This window comes from Palaemon carinicauda, chromosome 17 (genome assembly GCF_036898095.1).
Source record: "Palaemon carinicauda isolate YSFRI2023 chromosome 17, ASM3689809v2, whole genome shotgun sequence".
Lineage (NCBI taxonomy): Eukaryota > Metazoa > Arthropoda > Malacostraca > Decapoda > Palaemonidae > Palaemon > Palaemon carinicauda.
The window spans coordinates 105,205,298-105,224,614 of NC_090741.1; the positions used below are offsets into that span (position 1 = coordinate 105,205,298).

General features: G+C 40.1%; 1 protein-coding gene across 2 annotated transcripts in view; it reads right to left on the reverse strand.

The window, feature by feature from the left end:
* LOC137656888 (S1 RNA-binding domain-containing protein 1) overlaps positions 1 to 19,317 on the reverse strand; it is a 242,456-nt gene that overhangs the window by 35,003 nt on the left and 188,136 nt on the right. For both annotated transcript variants that reach the window (XM_068391267.1, XM_068391268.1), the window contains exon 16: positions 18,803 to 18,973. In XM_068391267.1, the coding sequence (XP_068247368.1) occupies positions 18,803 to 18,973 (171 nt within the window). The remainder of the gene's footprint in view (positions 1 to 18,802; positions 18,974 to 19,317) is intronic.

The following is a 19,317-nucleotide window of genomic DNA, read 5'->3' on the forward strand; positions in this document are numbered from 1 at the left end:
AGGACAGAGAAGCGATAGGTACTCGGGTATGAGCCTGATCCCCTTACGTGGTAGGGGGAGCAAGGCTACACTGAGGGAATGCCCTAAGGCAGGGGGTGAAGGGAGCATATAGGGGTCCTACATTTAGGTTAGGTTAGAAAGGCACACTATCAAACCTATCCCCTATATGGTCCCTGAAGGCGAAAACACTTGCATCACAGTAAACAGTATCATAAAATAATGCCACTATCTTAATAACTTAACCTAGGATCACTGTAATATATCATGCATGAACACTGATGATAGGCGCTCTGGCCTAGGGGCTAAGCTAGCGATCTAGTATGGGGTCAGGCGATGACCGATAAATAAGCGTCAAAACACGATATATGAAGTTCCTAGCTATGAAGACTAAATAACTAATAGTATCAATTAGTTAATAAGGCCGGAATAAGCTGTTCAGGCTAGCTAAATAAGGCATGCAATGTAACAGCGACGCCATAAAATGGCGTGTCCGGTAGCAGCACAGCTCTGCCAGAAAACATAAAATATCTCGAAAAGTAAATGTTACTTTACGGTCAGAGCTTATTTAAACAATACTGTAACCTGGTACTCAACTTTCCAGAAGAAGGCGAGGCCGAGGGTAGAGACATAGCGAAGATGCAAGCCGATGAAATTAGCACAAGGGAAAATCCGTCTTAGTAAGGCAAGCTACTAGTAGAAGGATGAGGACGGACGTGACGTCATTTAGCAATGGCGCCCGTTTGTTTACGTTTCGAGTACCAAAAGTAGCCACGGACGAGTATAGCTGTGGAACGGCTCCCCAGCTATTCTCCGCCCCTCCACATCGAAGTGTTAACTCTATGTGGGGTGCAGATAGCTATGTGGCGCGTTAATACATGCGTCCCCTGTTGATATACGATGTCTTAAAGGGAAACCTTTAGGATACTCGCTCCAGAAGTTAGAATTCTGTGATAACCTGTGGTTAAATTCTCTGGGAATATCTAGTAGATATTTACCCAAGGAAGCTACCAAAAAGGAACCTTCCATCAGGACGCCATGGCTTGAGCCCAAAAAGACAATAGATTTTATGTTATGTAGTACATGACTCAGACTTTGAACAGCTTTGCAGATACAGCAAATATATTTTTGAGAGCTAGCAACCGCATAAAAAGGTAATTGCACAATCTGAACACGCATATTTTGGGATCATACTATAGTCTCAGAAGCATTTACAATAACCTTAGCTGTAATGGTTTAATAGCAAGGCACTTGAGTCTGGTTTATAAAAGGGATTTTGACGAAGGGAAAATCTATTTCTGGGCGAGGAACCTGTGTCGCCCACTGAAATGCTCCTTAAAGCACCATTTCAAAGGTATAAATTCTGCTAAATATGCCAGAGAAAAAAGTTGCATGGAATGCTAGGAATATATCCAGCTCGCTCACCCCTAAAGGGTGTCGGTATTAAAACTGGGGTGAGTGATACCACTACCAGAGATCCCTTTCCAATTAGACTTCTCCCTCCTCAAAATCCCGTTACTACGAGGTGTCGTTCACTACAGCTACTGCCCTCCCCCCCCCCATAAGCTTGGAAATACACAAAAAGTTAATGAACTGAATTAAAATTGCAGAAATCCAATTAAACTTGTTTTATTGAAATCCTTAACCCTGGATAGGTACGGTGGGTCGTACGCGACCCCGAGCGTCAAAAAAAAAGAGGTTTTTCTCACGTGACTCACCCCCGTGACTGAATTTGTGGGTGATCGACCTGCAGGAGGTGTCTCCCCTACACGCTCTAGTAGTGTCCAGATGTGCATTGCTGTAGCTGTACTCCTTCCCCGATTTCTGAGACGCGTCGGGGTCGAGCGCGACCGAGTTTACCCTTCTAAGGTAATTTGCATAATTATCAAAGTTATTACGTATTATGAAATTGTCGTAGAATGGTGCAACTTGTATAGGTTATCAGTTGTGGAAAGTCTTGGTGGATTGTTTGGCTACCATGTGCATGATTTTTTTTTTTTAGTTAAAATGTCGTTCATCACCACGAGGACCATTTTACCGCGAGTGCCCCTTTTTCATTTTTTTTCATTTTTTTGCCAAGTCATTTTTCCGTAAGATATTGCCAAATAGTGTCGTAAAACTTTTGCTTGTTTAGTGTTGGAAAGTGTGTCTAGATGATCTGGCTACCCATGCGTGACTTTGTTTTTGTCAGATACGACGTAGTTATTGGTATATTGGGTATTTAACTGCGGTTGCCAATTTCTGTTTTTTTTCAATATTTGTAAAAATTTTTACGTAGTAAGGAATTGCCGTATATTATTGATTTTTTTTTCATGTTTATGTGTTAGAAAGTGTGCCTTGATGGTTGGGCTAACACGTGCATGTCTTTTTTTTTATCTGAGATGCCGTATATTAGAATGTTGGGCATTTTACCGCGAGTGCCCCTTTTTCATTTTTTTTCATTTTTTTGCCAAGTCATTTTTCCGTAAGATATTGCCAAATAGTGTCGTAAAACTTTTGCTTTTTTAGTGTTGGAAAGTGTGTCTAGATGATCTGGCTACCCATGCGTGACTTTGTTTTTGTCAGATACGACGTAGTTATTGGTATATTGGGTATTTAACTGCGGTTGCCAATTTCTGTTTTTCAATATTTGTAAAAATTTACTACGTAGTAAGGAATTGCCGTATATTATTGATTTTTTTTTCATGTTTATGTGTTAGAAAGTGTGCCTTGATGGTTGGGCTAACACGTGCATGTCTTTTTTTTTATCTGAGATGCCGTATATTAGAATGTTGGGCATTTTTCCGCGAGTGCCCCTTTTTATTTGTTTTGCATTTTTTTGCTTAGTCATGTTACCGTAAGGAATTGGCAAGTAGTGTCGCAAAACTTATATTTCTATAGTGTTGGAAAGTGTTTCTAGATGATCTGGCTACCCATGCCTATTTTTTTTTAGCCAGATATGGCGTATATGTAAGTATGTGTTCGATTTTCCTGTGATTGCCATTTTTTCGTTTTTTCCCATTTCTTTCAAAATTACTACGTACTAAGGAACTATCACAGAGTAATGATTCATTTATATGTTTATTTGTCGGAAAATGTGCCTTGATGGTTTGCTTAGCACGTGGCTGAAATTTTTTTTTTTCTGAAATGCCGTATATTAGAATGGGCATTTTTCCGCGAGTGCCCCTTTTTATTTGTTTTGCATTTTTTTGCTTAGTCATGTTACCGTAAGGAATTGGCAAGTAGTGTCGCAAAACTTATAATTTTATAGTGTTGGAAAGTGTTTCTAGATGATCTGGCTACCCATGCCTATCTTTTTTTTTAGCCAGATATGGCATATATATAGGTATGTGTTCGATTTTCCTGTGATTGCCATTTTTTCATTTTTTCCCATTTCTTTCAAAATTACTACGTACTAAGGAACTATCACAGAGTAATGATTCATTTAGATGTTTATTTGTCGGAAAATGTGCCTTGATGGTTTGCCTAGCACGTGGCTGAATTTTTTTTTCTGAAATGCCGTATATTAGAATGTTAGCCATTTTTCCGCTAGTGCCCCTTTGTATTTGTTTTGCATTTTTTTGCTTAGTCATGTTACCGTAAGGAATTGGCAAGTAGTGTCGCAAAACTTATATTTTTATATTGTTGGAAAGTGTTTCTAGATGATCTGGCTACCCATGCCTATCTTTTTTTTAGCCAGATATGGCGTATATATAGGTATGTGTTCGATTTTCCGGTGATTGCCATTTTTTCGTTTTTTCCCATTTCTTTCAAAATTACTACGTACTAAGGAACTATCACAGAGTAATGATTCCTCTAGATGTTTATTTGTCGGAAAATTTTGTTTACTTCTTTTTTGATTGAATATCATCAAATTTTTTTAGCTAAAATATTATAGTTTCACATTTTTTTTTTTTTTTCGATTTTATTTCCCTTCAAAAAATTTTTTTTGGGTCAGAATTTTAATTTTATAGTCGTAAAATAATCGACAATTATCCAGTAACCCACCATACAATTCTTATGCATATCCAATAATAATTAGATTAGTAAATAACACCTTGAAATTGACATACCCTTCCTACATTTCAAGTGGCAGATTAGGGAGTCTGAGTCAGTGTGGTTGGCGGCCATTTTGTGGACATATCCGAAGCGTAAGTTGCCCTATTTATATATATTCTTGTTCCCTATAGAATTTGTGATATTTTGGTATATTTTTACCTGCATAAATATCATATTATATATTAAATATATGTATTTTTTTACGAAATTTCTAAGTACTCAAAAAATTACCTTTAGATATGGCCCCTGATATAAATGTAATTTACAAAATAATGAAGATTTTTTTTACATATTTCTATTTTAGGATAACATATCTTTATTCCCTAAAAAAATTAGCCACTTCCTATTTCATTTGGGTACCCAAAAAAAAATTCATGAAATTTGGACAAATTTTTTTGGCCAAAAAAAGTTACCCTTTTTTTCTCATTTCAGATCTTCACCTCCATGGGTCTGACTTCATCCAAAATACATCAAGATGTGTCCTAAACATTCAAGAATCAATTCCTAAAAGGATTTGTGTATATATGTATAAACTTTTTTTTTATGAATTTTTATGTCAGGTCTTTTTTTTATCTACTTAATTTTTTAAAATATTTATAATAAATAGTTTTTCTGCAGATGAGTAGTATTTATCTTTAGAGTTGTTTTAAGCATTCATTGAAGTTTTTTTTGGCAAAAGAAAAAAAGAGGTTACTGCAAAAACTGATTTTTCAAGAATTTTTTTTGGCGTCGGGGTCGTTCGCATCCGAGTATACCCTTAAAGGGGTGTCCGAGGAGCGTACCTATCCAGGGTCAATATACCAATCTCTTAATTACCCCCCAAATCAAGGTCAATGTTAAGGAAGGGGGAAAGGGAAGGCAGGTGCCGCCGCCCTCCTTATTAGGAGACAAGGCACTAAGAGGGAAAATATATACTGTATGAAGATAGAACCATGTTATAATGGTTGTGTTAAATCTGGAGGAACCACTATCTCTTTTTAATCTTGGGAAAGTGGTACAAATTCCGACTTGGTTCTTTTAATAAAATACAGAATCTATTGTCTGATTCCTTTCAGGGAAATGGTTCCTCCATCCTGTCTAATAAACAAAGGTCCTGAAGGTCTATTTAAAGTTTTCCAGAGTGATAACTGGGCACAGAGATAGATCCTATGGAAGTGGGACAATCTTCCACGGGGACCATCTATTCTGTGGACCCTCATTCTTTTCTAAGAATTTTCCATCTAGAGAGAATAAAATTCCACCAGAAGAAAGAAATCATTATGATTTGGTTCTCTAGATAATGCTGAGAGTTCAGATAATCTGGCTCCTGAGGCTAAACTTATCAAAAATAACGTCTCCCTAAGAAGCGTTATATAAGTGCATGAGTCAATATCAGTCAGAATCTAGATCAACGACATCATCTAAAACCCATGAAACTGCGTGAGGGCGAGTTACTGGTTTTAGTCTAGTACAGGCTCACGAAACAGACGAAAAATACGAAGAAAGTTCTGAAAAAGGTAACTGCCAGATTCGTAGTGAGCGTCCGAACCTCTGAGTCTTCCACAAATTGGCTAACTTTCTTACATCAGAATCATATTTCCGAAGGGTAGAATCTCATATTCCTGACACTAGGGACAATGTGTTAAAAGGGTCAATCTCAGCATCTCTTTGTGCTGCAAATCTCAGATAGTCCATAAAGTAAAGGCACTCTGAATCTGTGAGGAAGCAGACACTGTGAGATAGTACCATCCGTGTTAACTTGGTTCGGGAATCCGCCGAGGTCGGAGTCCTAGTTCCACCAAGATAGGGAACCAGTTGCCTTGGCCAATTGAGGACTACGAGGGCAATCCGACCTTTGAAAGTCCTGAGCATGTCCAGGACTTTCAATAGCATGGTTAAGGGTGGAATCAGATAAATCCTCCGTCAGTTGTTCCAATCTATGGACATGCCGTTTGTGACATAGACCAAAGGGTCCAGGTTGGGGGCCACATGACATTGTGGCTTGTGGTTGGATTCCGTGGCAAATAGGCCTACTTGGAGACCTGGAACCTGTTGGCAGGTCCTGTTAAATGACTTTTTTGGCCAAGGACCATTCCGACTACCGCAAAGGTGTCCTTGGTAGATCATCCTCAACCACATTTCTTACTCCCGCCAGGTTAACAGCTGACAGGTGGCAAAGGTTCCCTGTTGCCATTGAAAAGATAACTACCATCACTTAATTTACGTGACTTGATTTGGAACCTCCCCTGTTAATGCAGTGGACTATCACTTGGCTGTCTATAATTAGACTGATATGTTGTTTCTGTGACGGGGAAGGACTTATTAGATTCAAGAACATTTCCTTGACTTCTAGGATATTGATGTGTACTTGTCGGAGTGTCACTGTCCACAACCCCTGGACCTATTCGTATTGGGAATAGCTTCCTTAAACGCTTAGGGAGTCATCTAAATGGACCACCAATGTTGTCGCTGGGAATCGTAAAGGTACTGAGTTTGCTAGGTTTTTGACCTTCGTCCATTGATGAAGTTTTTTCCACAGTGTAGGTGGAACCCGAGAAATTTTGTCTTGATATTTCTCGTTCTCTTTGGACTGCCAAACTCGATTGATGTCTTCTAGATTGACTCTCAGTAATGTGTCTGTTACTGAGGGAAACTGGAGTAAACCTAGGATTCTTTCTTGGTTTCTCCGGGTCGTTAGTTTGTCCTTGAGAGATCATCTTGTGTTTCTTACTATCTCTATCCTCTTCTGTGGTGGAATCGATAGCTTGTGTGTGGTCAGGATCCATTAAAGACCTAACCACTGGAAGCACGTTGCTGGAGAAAGACGGGACGTTTTGAAATTTATTTGGAAACCTAAGTATTCCAGAAATTTTATTACTTTGCCCAATGCCTTGTGGCATTCCTTGACCCTGTTGGCCCAGATAAACCAACCATCTAGGTAGGCCACTAACTGTATTCCTTTAGTCCTCATCTCTTGGACTACTGTCTCCTCCAACTTAGTGAATAACTTGGTCACTATGTTGAGTCCGAATGGCATCACCTTAAAGGTGTAAGCCCGTTTGCCCAGCTTGAATCCTAGGAAAGGAAGAAAAAACCATGCTATCGGAACATGAAAATAAACGCCTGTAAGATCTATAGAGGTGGTGACGGCCCCCCGGGGACAAAAGGTCCTCACCTGTGAGACGGTCAGCATATTGAACTAGTCGCACTGAATATATGAATTCAAATAGGACAGATCTAGATTACTCTTCGTTTGTCCGAGTTTTTCTTAGGCACTCTGAACAAATGTGCTTGAAATTTTAAGCATATTACCTCTTTTATTGCTTTCTTCAGAAGATCTCCTGTGTAAAGTGTTAAGTCTGCTGTTGGAATCTGATAAAAACTGGTTGGTGGAGGGGGCTTTTTTCATCCATCTCCACCCCAGAACTTTCATTACGACGTTGTATGCCAATTGCTGAACGCCCAACGGCTCCAAAAGAGGTACAGCCTACCTCCTACCTGAGGAGTCCTCTATGCAGGAAGGCTCCCCTAGCTCTACTACCTCTCGCATGCGTATTATATCAGTGAAACACTCCCTGTGTTTCGAAGGAAGGATGATACGCCGGAGACGCAATAAACGTAGTGGCGGCTATCGGTTGTTGAGGTGGTTGGCTTACCCACACATATTGATTTTGTGGCTGGGTTCTTGAGGTGGAAGGCTGGTTCACCTAGGATACTGGCATTGCCTGTAGCACATCCTGAGCCTGTGGCCTTTGGAAGGACTGAAACTTCCTTGGTCATCTCCTGCCTCGTGATTGCGGTCTGGTGGGCTCGAATTTTTTTTTGGAATTAGACCCCACTGGACTCTGAGTCTTTGGTTGACTCCGGCTGCTTCTCTGAGGGCGCTATTTACCAAGTCCTCCGGGAAGAAGTCCGCTGCCCAGAGCGAGGCCTTAAGTAACCTGGTAGGCTCATGCCTAAAGGAGTCGTCAAGTAAGACGAGCTTCCGGCAAGGGCGACGGACCACTGCAAAGTAATATGTATCACACTGTAGTGCGTGAAGCAAAAACTTTGACAGGATATTAAAAAGCTAGAAAACAAGCTTGTTGCATATGCAGATGATGCTACTCTCTTTGCATCAATTCCATCCCCTGAATGTAGATCTAGGGTTGGTGAATCCCTTAATAGAGATTTAGCTAGAATTAGTGCATGGTGCAAATTATGGGGTAGGAAGTTGAATCCTAACAAAACTCAAAGTATGATTGTAAGTAGGTCAAGGACGGTGGCTCCTCAACATCCGGATCTCAGTATTGATAATGTTTCTATAAATATGTATGACTCTTTCAAAATTTTAGGTGTGATTCTCGACAGTAAATTTACTTTTGAGAAACATATAAGGTCTGTGTCTTCTTCAATTGCACAAAAAATAGGCTTATTGAGAAAGTCTTTCAAGATTTTCGGTGATCAATCTATTCTGAAGAAGTGTTTTAATTCTTTCATTCTACCTCGTTTTGAGTATTGTTCTCCTGTCTGGTCTTCAGCTGCTGATTCTCATCTTAATGTGTTGGACAGAAACTTACGGTCTATTAAATTTCTTATTCCTGATCTAGATATTAATCTCTGGCACCGCCGTTCAATTAGTTCATTATGCATGTTGCATAAGATTTTTCATAACTCTGACCATCCTTTACATTCAGATCTCCCTGGACAATTCTATCCTGTTCGTAATACTAGGCAGGCAGTTAATTCTAATAGCCAGGCCTTCTCCATCACGAGGCTCAATACTACGCAGTACTCTAGAAGTTTTATTCCAGCTGTTACCAAGTTGTGGAATGATCTTCCTAATCGGGTGGTTGAATCAGTAGAACTTCAAAAGTTCAAAGTTGGAGCAAATGCTTTTTTGTTGACCAGGCGGACATGAGTCTTTTTATAGTTTATTTATGACATATTTGTTTTTGATGTTGTTAATAGTTTATATATGACATGTCTGTTTTGACGTTGTTACTTATTTTAGAATGATTTATTGTTAATTTGTTCTCTTCATTTATTTATTTCCTTATTTCCTTTCCTCACTGGGCTATTTTTCCCTGTTGGAGCCCCTGGGCTTATAGCATCTTGCTTTTCCAACTAGGCTTGTAGCTTGGATAGTAATAATAATAATAATAAAGTGACTCCTCTCGTAGACTAACAAAGTCTTCTCCATTATCATGGCTGAGTTGATAGATCTAACCAGCCTGGTTCTTGCACCGTAATATATCTTAACCAGAGAGTCTGGAAGTCCAGGGAGGCGTTCACTAAACTGTGTGGTGGCACAGTCCTAGTACAGTACAATGACCCTGCCGTGAAAATAGCTGGTGCATCGATCCAGCATAAAATAAACTAAAGAAATTAAATTCTGCCGAGACACCCAGCAGAAAATAGCGTGCTTAAGCTAAAGGAAATAATACGAAATAGCATTCAAAAAACATGTTACACCTCTGTCATGAAAAAATAAATAATACGAAATAGCATTCAAAAAACATGTTACACCTCTGTCATGAAAAAATAGTCTTTATTATGAGTTCTCAGCACACGGGATACCCACTGGGGTGGGGAGTGTAAGCAAGAAGTGACAAGCAGACTAAAAACAACCATTGAAGTCCGTAGACTCCGGAATGCATGAAATTGAATTAATTAAACCTAATGACAGGAAGGTTGAAAATAGATACCATGTGGCGCCGGAAAACATGCGTAAATCCGGTGCAAAAACCCAATGCTACGTAAGCAGCGTAGCGCCGGAAGAAATGTGTCGCTAAAAACAAATGCTATGTATTAACTCTAACACAAACTATATTCTCCGTCACAGCCCCTCTCCCTCACAAACCAACCATCCATAAAATTACGCAAACAAATATAGGATAAAGTAAGGTATCAGAACAGAGTAGGATGTCTGAATCCGATCAAAGAAACATAACTACCATTAGTAGATACAATGAGTATTTTCTTTTAAGATTTTAATTTCCTCTTCCCCACAGACTAATTAGGTCTAGATGATAAGATATTAATTTCAAAGTGGAGACTGATTCAGGTTGACATTAACCATCAAATGTCATCTTAGTGGAAAAGAGGGGGGTAACGTCGATACTGAATCAGCTTCGGGGACAACGCAATATGAACATTGGATAAGTATAAAAGTAAAAAAATTTCATTATTATAACTTTTTTTCCATACATTTTAGTCACCTGATCTATTCTACTATCAACAATAAGCTCACCTATTTGTACAGCACAATTAAAATAAAAATGGTACCGGAAATGAATTTCTCAACTTATTCAAAATATTTAATAGAAACAAAATAGCAAATAAAAGTAATATCTGCTATGTTCAATGTTTTCTACTTAGGAATTTTTGCTAATTTTTCATAAAAACATCCCATAAATAGCGGCACTACATATCATATTATAAAATATAATTTATTTCAGCTTTTATTTTCATCTTTATGTTTTTTCATTTTTACTTCTTGCAATAATAGCTAATCCAAAATATTTCTTTCTGGGCTCGAACCTGTGCCGCCCAGTGAATAAGCTCCATTTAGCACTTATTCTTAGGTAATTTACTGCTAAATATACCAGAGAAAAAATGTAAAGGAGTGCTAGGTTAACTAGCTCGCTCACCTATTGGTGTCGGTATAAAATTGGGCGTATATTCCAGAGGTCCCGCACTATTTAGATTAATCCACGACAGAGAACCCCAATAGAGGAGAGCCGTTCAACCTCACTCGGTACTACTACAATGCATCCGCTCAGAACACAACTCCTTTTAGCACGACTTGTGCGGTAACCCGCATTTTTCTGGTGCTCTCGAATTTTGGATATTTTCTAGTGAATTATGGCTTCTTCGTCGGTTTCCCAGGAGACACCGTCTAAGTTAAGTACCAAGCTGGGTTTTACTGTGTTTTGAGCAACCTAGATCGTTTAATATTTATATTATAGGAGTTTATTCTCTTCGTTCATACCGATCTTGCTTGATTTCACTACAGTTGGTACTCCTGTTTTTGAGAGCTTTTAATTTTCACTTGCGGTGTTACTATGTGTATTATTTTATTATCAAATATTATTTGTTATTGTGAATATTCATTATTTAGCGTTTAGAATCCTCGTGGTTCAATTTTTGGGCCGATATCATTTACGTATCGCTATGGCTGCCGACCGTGCTAAGGCGGCAATGTTATTTTTAGCCATCAGGTGTGTCTTTTGTGATTTAATTATTATGTTGCATGCCTTGCCCAAAAAATTTCTATGTGTTTATTCATATATTTAACGCTATTATTATTATTATAATGAATATTTGTGCCATTACTCCGTTTGATCTGTCTGGTTGGGGATCGTCAGTTGGTAGCCCTGCTGCCTCGTATCACGTGATCCTCCCCCACGCTCCCCCTCTAGCTAGGTGGGAGGCTAGGCTTCTCCCCCCTCCACTAAGGGACCGTTGCCTTCCCTCCTTTTAGAGGGGGTAGTTAAGTGTTTATGGACTTTGTCCTCCGGGTGGCCCGGCGGTTTAGTCTCTGTCTAGTCTGGTTGGCCACCGGTCAACAGAGTTGGATCCCGGTGCACCCTATTTTATATTCACTTTTCATTCTGGCTTATGTTATACGAAACCCTCCGGGTTCGATTGGCAGTTCTTAGTTACAGTTCCGCCCCCCTATTATTTTATAACATTTCCTATGATGATTATATATGACAGTTCACTACCCCGGAGTCACTAAAGGAATTGGTATTGAATATACCTTTATTTCCCGGCCCGGGGTCTACCCCACCCCGGGAAATCAGACACTATGTGTCTTAATTCCTTGTTATTGCATCCTTTTTTATGCTCCCGGCTTGACCGGAATGGATGGCTATACTTTAGTTTCAAGTTAGACTTATGTTTAGGCCCGGGACCTCTGGTCCCGCCCCTATGTAAGAATATTACAGTTAAGCTCTAACCTTGCGTTAGACCTATGTTAGGCCCGGGTCCTCCGGACCCGCCCCTATTTATAAAAAAAAAAAAAAAAAAAAAAAAATAATAATAAGTAAAGTCATCCATTATCTTCAATCTCTAGGCTTCCAGATCAACTTCAAGAAGTCCCGTCTTCTTCCAAAATCGAAGTTCCAATGGCTCGGCCTGCAATGGGATCTTATATCTCATACTCTGTGTCTTCCCAGACCCAAGAGGTTAGAGATTGCAAGGAACACCAAACGCTTTCTCAAAGACAAAGTAAGTTCCAGACGACTCCAAGAGAAGATTCTGGGGTCCCTTCAGTTTGCCTCAGTGACGGATCTTCTTCTGAAGGCAAAATTGAAAGATATCAATCGTGTCTGGCGTTCGAGGGCGAACCGGAAGCTCCGGGACAGGAAAGTCCGCCTTCCTCCCATTCTACGGGAAAGACTTCTTCCTTGGACAAGAGCAAACAGTCTGTCAAAGTCAGTTCCCCTTCGATTTCCGCCTCCGGAATTAATCATTCACACAGACGCATCCTTATCAGGTTGGGGCGGCTATTCTCAGCTCAAGAAAGTTCAAGGTCTTTGGACTCCCTTGTTCCGCCATTTTCACATCAATGTGCTAGAGGCCATGGCAGTTCTTCTAACCCTGAAACGTCTCGCTCTTCCCAAGAAACAACACCTTCGTCTGGTCCTCGACAGCGAAGTGGTGGTCCGCTGCCTCAACAGAGGCGGGTCAAAGTCAGGGCCTCTGAACCATGTTCTAGTAGCCATATTCTACCTAGCAGCCTCGAACCGTTGGCATCTTTCAGCTGTCCACCTGGCGGGAGTCCGGAATGTAGTGGCAGACGCCCTGTCCCGGACCTCCCCTCTAGAATCGGAATGGTCACTCGATCTAAAGTCATTTCGGTGGATTCTCTCTCAGGTTCCCGGTCTCCAAGTGGACCTCTTCGCCACGGAATCCAACCACAAATTGAGAGTATATGTGGCTCCCAATCTAGACCCTCAGGCTTACGCCACAGACGCCATGTCACAGAATTGGGACAACTGGGAAAAGATTTATCTCTTTCCCCCGGTGAATCTTTTGCTGAAAGTTCTAGACAAACTGAGATCCTTCAAGGGACAAGTAGCCTTGGTCGCACCCAACTGGCCCAAGAGCAACTGGTATCCTCTCCTGCGGGAGTTGAGATTATACCCTCACCCGATACCCAATCCGGTTCTGTCTCAGATAGTACAAACACGCGTTGTGTACGCTTTCTCAAACATTCAGAGCGCCCTAACTTTATGGACTTTATGAAGTTTGCGGCTATGCATGGTGCCAATATTGATCCTCAAAACACCTTGTTCCTAGAATCGGATAAAAGGGATTCCACCATCCGTCAGTATGACTCTGCAGTTAAAAAGTTGGCAAAATTTTTAATAGACTCAGACGTGAACTGTATGAACTTGAACCTTACAGTCACTTTCTTTAAATCTTTATTAGAATCAGGTCTGGCAGCCAATACTATCACCACTATTAAATCGGCTCTGAAAAAGATCTTCCTAGTGGGTTTTAACATAGACTTAACCGACTCTTTGTTAGCTTCAATTCCGAAAGCTTGTGCCAGACTGAAACCGGTTACTCGTCCTACCCCGGTGACCTGGTTCCTTAATGACGTACTCAAATTGGCTTCTGATACCATTAACAGTTCTTGTGATTACATGCCCCTTCTCAGGAAAACACTTTTCCTAGTGAGCTTGGCTTCCGGGGCAAGAATTTCTGAATTGGCAGCCTTGTCGAGAGACCCGGGTCATATTGACTTTCTGCCTTCAGGAGAGGTCCTTCTTTCTCCTAACAAATTCTTTTTGGCTAAGAATGAAGACCCTCAAAACAGATGGACCTCCTGGAAAATTGTTCCCCTCACGCAAGATCCGTCGCTGTGCCCTGTCACTACTCTTAGGTCTTATCTATCCCGGACCTCCTCTAACTCCTCGGGGCCTCTATTCGTTAGAGAACAAGGCGGTACCATTACTATTAAAGGGATCAGGCAACAAATTTTGTATTTTATTAAACAAGCTAACCCTGACTCTTTTCCTCTTGCACATGATATCAGGGCGGTTGCCACCTCGGTGAACTTCTTTCACCACATGAATTTTACAGACCTTTACAGGTATACAGGGTGGAAATCACCGTCAGTGTTCAAGAAACACTACCTTAAACATTTGGAAGCCCTAAAATTTTCTACAGTAGCCGCAGGGAGCGTAGTTACTCACGAGTAACTCACAGGTTAATGCCTTGACTCTTTATCTCTCCCTCTTACCTGCCTCATTTATACCCTATTGTATTCGTTGGTCTCGCACCTGAATACTCTTATTATATTTGTAAATTTTATGCTCCTGAGTATCTGTATATATTATCACTCACGGCATTATTATACCTACCTTATTGGATTTATGTTCATATTTAAGATACCCTTATAATTGTTTTTTGGTACTCATCTCTGATTAAAGCATCCTGTATTTCTCTTACGCTTATGTTTTTTCCTTTATTTTGCAAGTTTGGTGACATTTTTCTCTTGTATAGATTCACTGGGCGGCACAGGTTCGAGCCCAGAAAAGGGATTTTGACGTAGGAAAAATCTATTTCTGGGCGAAGGACCTGTGCCGCCCAGTGAACCCTCCCAGCTCCTCTCCCTTGGAGTCCCCAAACTTTGGGTGCTAAGGAGTTGGGTTCTGAGCGGATGCATTGTAGTAGTACCGAGTGAGGTTGAACGGCTCTCCTCTATTGGGGTTCTCTGTCGTGGATTAATCTAAATAGTGCGGGACCTCTGGAATATACGCCCAATTTTATACCGACACCAATAGGTGAGCGAGCTAGTTAACCTAGCACTCCTTTACATTTTTTCTCTGGTATATTTAGCAGTAAATTACCTAAGAATAAGTGCTAAATGGAGCTTATTCACTGGGCGGCACAGGTCCTTCGCCCAGAAATAGATTTTTCCTACGTCAAAATCCCTTTTCTGGAATTTAGGGGTCTCCCCAAAAACAATCACATTTGCAAATGTTAAACCAGCTAATGTAAAGCACAGACTGTAAATATCAATTGTAACAGCTTTACCATAGCTACTGTAGAAACAGCTCTGAATAGTTATATGGGACAACATTTGAATACAATTATATGGTGCAATATTCTGAAAACATTAATTCTATTGCATGATTTAAAAATAACCCTGATAATATATAAAACAATGTCTTTTGATTGAAAAGCAATAAAATTAATTAATCTGAAAATAAAAGTGAATGCTATTTCAAACATAAAAAAGATAATCTGAAACTAGCCTAGCAGCTAGAATTGGCAGAGACTGCTAGATATTAATTACTAAAATGGGCAATAAGCAAAAAAATATTTATTCCCAGATTAATTGTGTAGCTCATCTTGAATGATGATTTGGGAAACTACAAATGATGTTTTTTTTGTCATGCTAATACAGTAATTTAGTTGAGGAATAGTAACCTCAAGTAAAATGTTATTTTGATAATAAAATAAATTTTTGAATATACTTACCCGGTGATTATAATAGCTGCAACTCTGTTGCTCGACAGAAAAACTCTACGGAAAAATTCGCCAGCGATCGCTACACAGGTAGGGGGTGTACTCAACAGCGCCATCTGTCGTTCAGATACCCAGTACTCATTGTAAACAAAGAACTCAATTTTCTCCTCGGTCCACTGTGTCTCTATTGGGGAGGAAGGGAGGGTCCTTTAATTTATAATCACCGGGTAAGTATATTCAAAAATTTATTTTATTATCAAAATAACATTTTTCAATATTTAACTTAGCCGGTGATTATAATAGCTGATTCACACCCAGGGGGGTGGGTAGAGACCAGCAAAATATGTTTACATCATATGAGCTAAGAATTTTTATTTCATTTTAGAAGTTATCAAAATAACTAAACAAAATAAATAGGTACCTGGTAAGGAAGTCGACTTGAACAATTACTCTGCCTTTTTAAGTACGTCTTCCTTACGGAGCCTCGCGATCCTCTTAGGATGCTGAGCGACCCCTAGGAGCGGAAGTATCAAGGGTTGCAACCCATACAACAGGACCTCATCAAAACCTCTAATCTAGGCGCTTCTCAAGAAATGACTTTGACCACCCGCCAAATCAACTAGGATGCGAAAGGCTTCTTAGCCTTCCGGACAACCCAAAAACAACAATAAAAACATTTCAAGAGAAAGATTAAAATGGTTATGGAATTAGGGAATTGTAGTGGTTGAGCCCTCACCCACTACTGCACTCGCTGCTACGAATGGTCCCAGAGTGTAGCAGTTCTCGTAAAGAGACTGGACATCCTTAAGATAAAAAGACGCGAACACTGACTTGCTTTTCCAATAGGTTGCATCGATTATACTTCGCAGAGATCTATTTTGTTTAAAGGCCACGGAAGTTGCGACAGCTCTAACTTCGTGTGTCCTTACCTTCAGCAAAGCTTGGTCTTCCTCATTCAGATGGGAATGAGCTTCTCGTATTAACAGTCTGATAAAATAGGATAAAGCATTCTTTGACATAGGCAAAGATGGTTTCTTAACTGAACACCATAAAGCTTCAGACGGGCCTCGTAAAGGTTTAGTTCGTTTTAAATAGAACTTAAGAGCTCTTACAGGGCATAAGACTCTTTCTAGTTCATTTCCAACCATACGATAAGCTTGGAATATCGAACGATTTTGGCCAAGGTCGAGAAGGCAGCTCGTTTTTGGCTAGAAAACCAAGTTGTAGAGAACATGTAGCCGTTTCAGATGAGAATCCGATGTTCTTGCTGAAGGCATGAATCTCACTGACTCTTTTAGCTGTGGCTAAGCATACCAGGAAAAGAGTCTTTAAGGTGAGATCTTTCAGGGAGGCTGATTGTAGCGGCTCGAACCTGTCTGACATAAGGAATCTTAGTACCACGTCTAAATTCCAACCAGGTGTAACCAAACGACGCTCCTTCGTGGTCTCAAAAGACTTAAGGAGGTCCTGTAGATCTTTATTGTTGGAAAGATCTAAGCCTCTGTGACGGAAGACTGATGCCAACATGCTTCTGTAACCCTTGATAGTGGGAGCTGAAAGAGATCGTTCTTTCCTCAGATATAAGAGGAAGTCAGCTATTTGAGTTACAGAGGTACTGATCGAGGATACGGATACTGACTTGCACCAGTTTCGGAAGATTTCCCACTTCGATTGGTAGACTCTAAGGGTGGATGTTCTCCTTGCTCTAGCAATCGCTCTGGCTGCCTCCTTCGAAAAGCCTCTAGCTCTCGAGAGTCTTTCGATAGTCTGAAGGCAGTCAGACGAAGAGCGTGGAGGCCTTGGTGTACCTTCTTTACGTGTGGCTGACGTAGAAGGTCCACCCTTAGGGGAAGTGTTCTGGGAACGTCTACTAGCCATCGAAGTACCTCGGTGAACCATTCTCTCACGGGCCAGAGGGGAGCAACTAGCGTCAACCTTGTCCCTTCGTGAGAGGCGAACTTCTGCAGTACCTTGTTGACAATCTTGAACGGAGGGAATGCATATAGATCTAGATGTGACCAATCTAGGAGAAAGGCATCTATATGAACTGCTGCTGGGTCCGGGATTGGTGAGCAAAATATTGGGAGCCTCTTGGTCATCGAGGTTGCGAAGAGATCTATGGTTGGCTGGCCCCAGGTGGCCCAAAGTCTCTTGCATACATCCTTGTGGAGGGTCCATTCTGTTGGAATAATTTGTCCCTTCCGACTGAGACAATCTGCTATGACATTCAAGTTGCCTTGGATGAACCTCGTTACTATAGTGCTCCCAAACGAAAGTGGCAGCTGAGAGCTTATTTTTTCGCATCGAATCTTAAATATTTCGGTCATTTTATCTGGAGAAGCCCTAAAGCAGAGGATGGATTAAGGTCTTAAAGGTGGGGCAGTTCCGTCGGTCATTATCCCGGATATAGTTCCCTTTTTGGTTATTTTCCCAGGTGGCCAAATCGATTTACTCTTACTGCAAAGTGAAACCGTGATACACTCTCTCTCTATCGTAACGATAGAGCGCATGTTGAACGTCCTGAACGTCAACAACTGCGTAGCATAAAAAACTAAACGTTAGTTCATCTTTGAAAACAGTACGAAGACTATCAAAGAAATTCTTTCATAAAATATTACATTTAAAAAGTTTTAAATCCTTAGCTCTTTAAAAGCTAAAGACGATATAAAGGGCTCAACATTGATTAACTTCGGTTTCCAAGTTAGGACCGCCTACTCTCAGGAAAGGTCTATATAAACAAAGCATTAAAATTTATTTTTATATGTTTATAAAATATGGAAAGTTAATCGAAGAGGCCTAATAAAGGCGGAGAGATATAAAATATATAGAGGAAAATCTATAACGTGATAAGATAATTACTAAAAGCCTAAACACACTTCCGTCTAAGGGAAGGGTCGGCCATTTAAAAGTGAAAGAAAGTCCATACTCTCTTTGTCACCATAATTAAATCTATCCAAAACGAGTTCAAGTTTTAAGATGAAGATAAAACACCTGCATAGCGAAAGCTCAAAACTAGAATAGTGTACTTAACCAAATAGTTGTGAAAACCAATCCAGTTAGCAACAGCGAATTAATAGGTCTTGCCGGTAGCCCGACAGAGAGAAAATTGAGTTCTTTGTTTACAATGAGTATTGGGTATCTGAACGACAGATGGCGCTGTTGAGTACACCCCCTACCTGTGTAGCGATCGCTGGCGAATTTTTCCGTAGAGTTTTTCTGTCGAGCAACAGAGTTGCAGCTATTATAATCACCGGCTAAGTTAAATATTGAAAAATTTCCTTTCACCAATTTTATCCTTATGAACAATACAGTAACTTACCTGTGAGTTTTGTTCCTAAAGAGACATCATCAATGGATGTAATTCCTTTACGGAACAGAGGTTTTTCAAACTGGGCTCGAATATCATAGTCTAGAGGTTGTGCCAGTCCTTCTACTATAAGCTGCATTGTATGAAATGTTGTTCCTAATTGATCCGCAAGAGCTTCAAGACCTATGGTAATGTGGAAGTAGAATTGAAAGAAAATTAAAAAAAAATATCCAATTGGAGAGTACTTGAAACATACAAATATCGTTTAACTTTTTCACATCACTCACTTCAACCCTCATGAACCTGGCTGTGACAAAATCACTGGCAGGCTCGTGACATGCAACCTTTTTTTACTGTGATCAATGGCATCATATGTCAACCTACTTATGCTAACATTTTGTAGTGTAACTCTATTATTATTATTACTGATTATTATTAATATCAATTATTATTATTATTATTATTATTATTATTAATTACTATTATTAATTACTATTAGAGTGTGGGGAGCAGTCACTCTTCCCCCA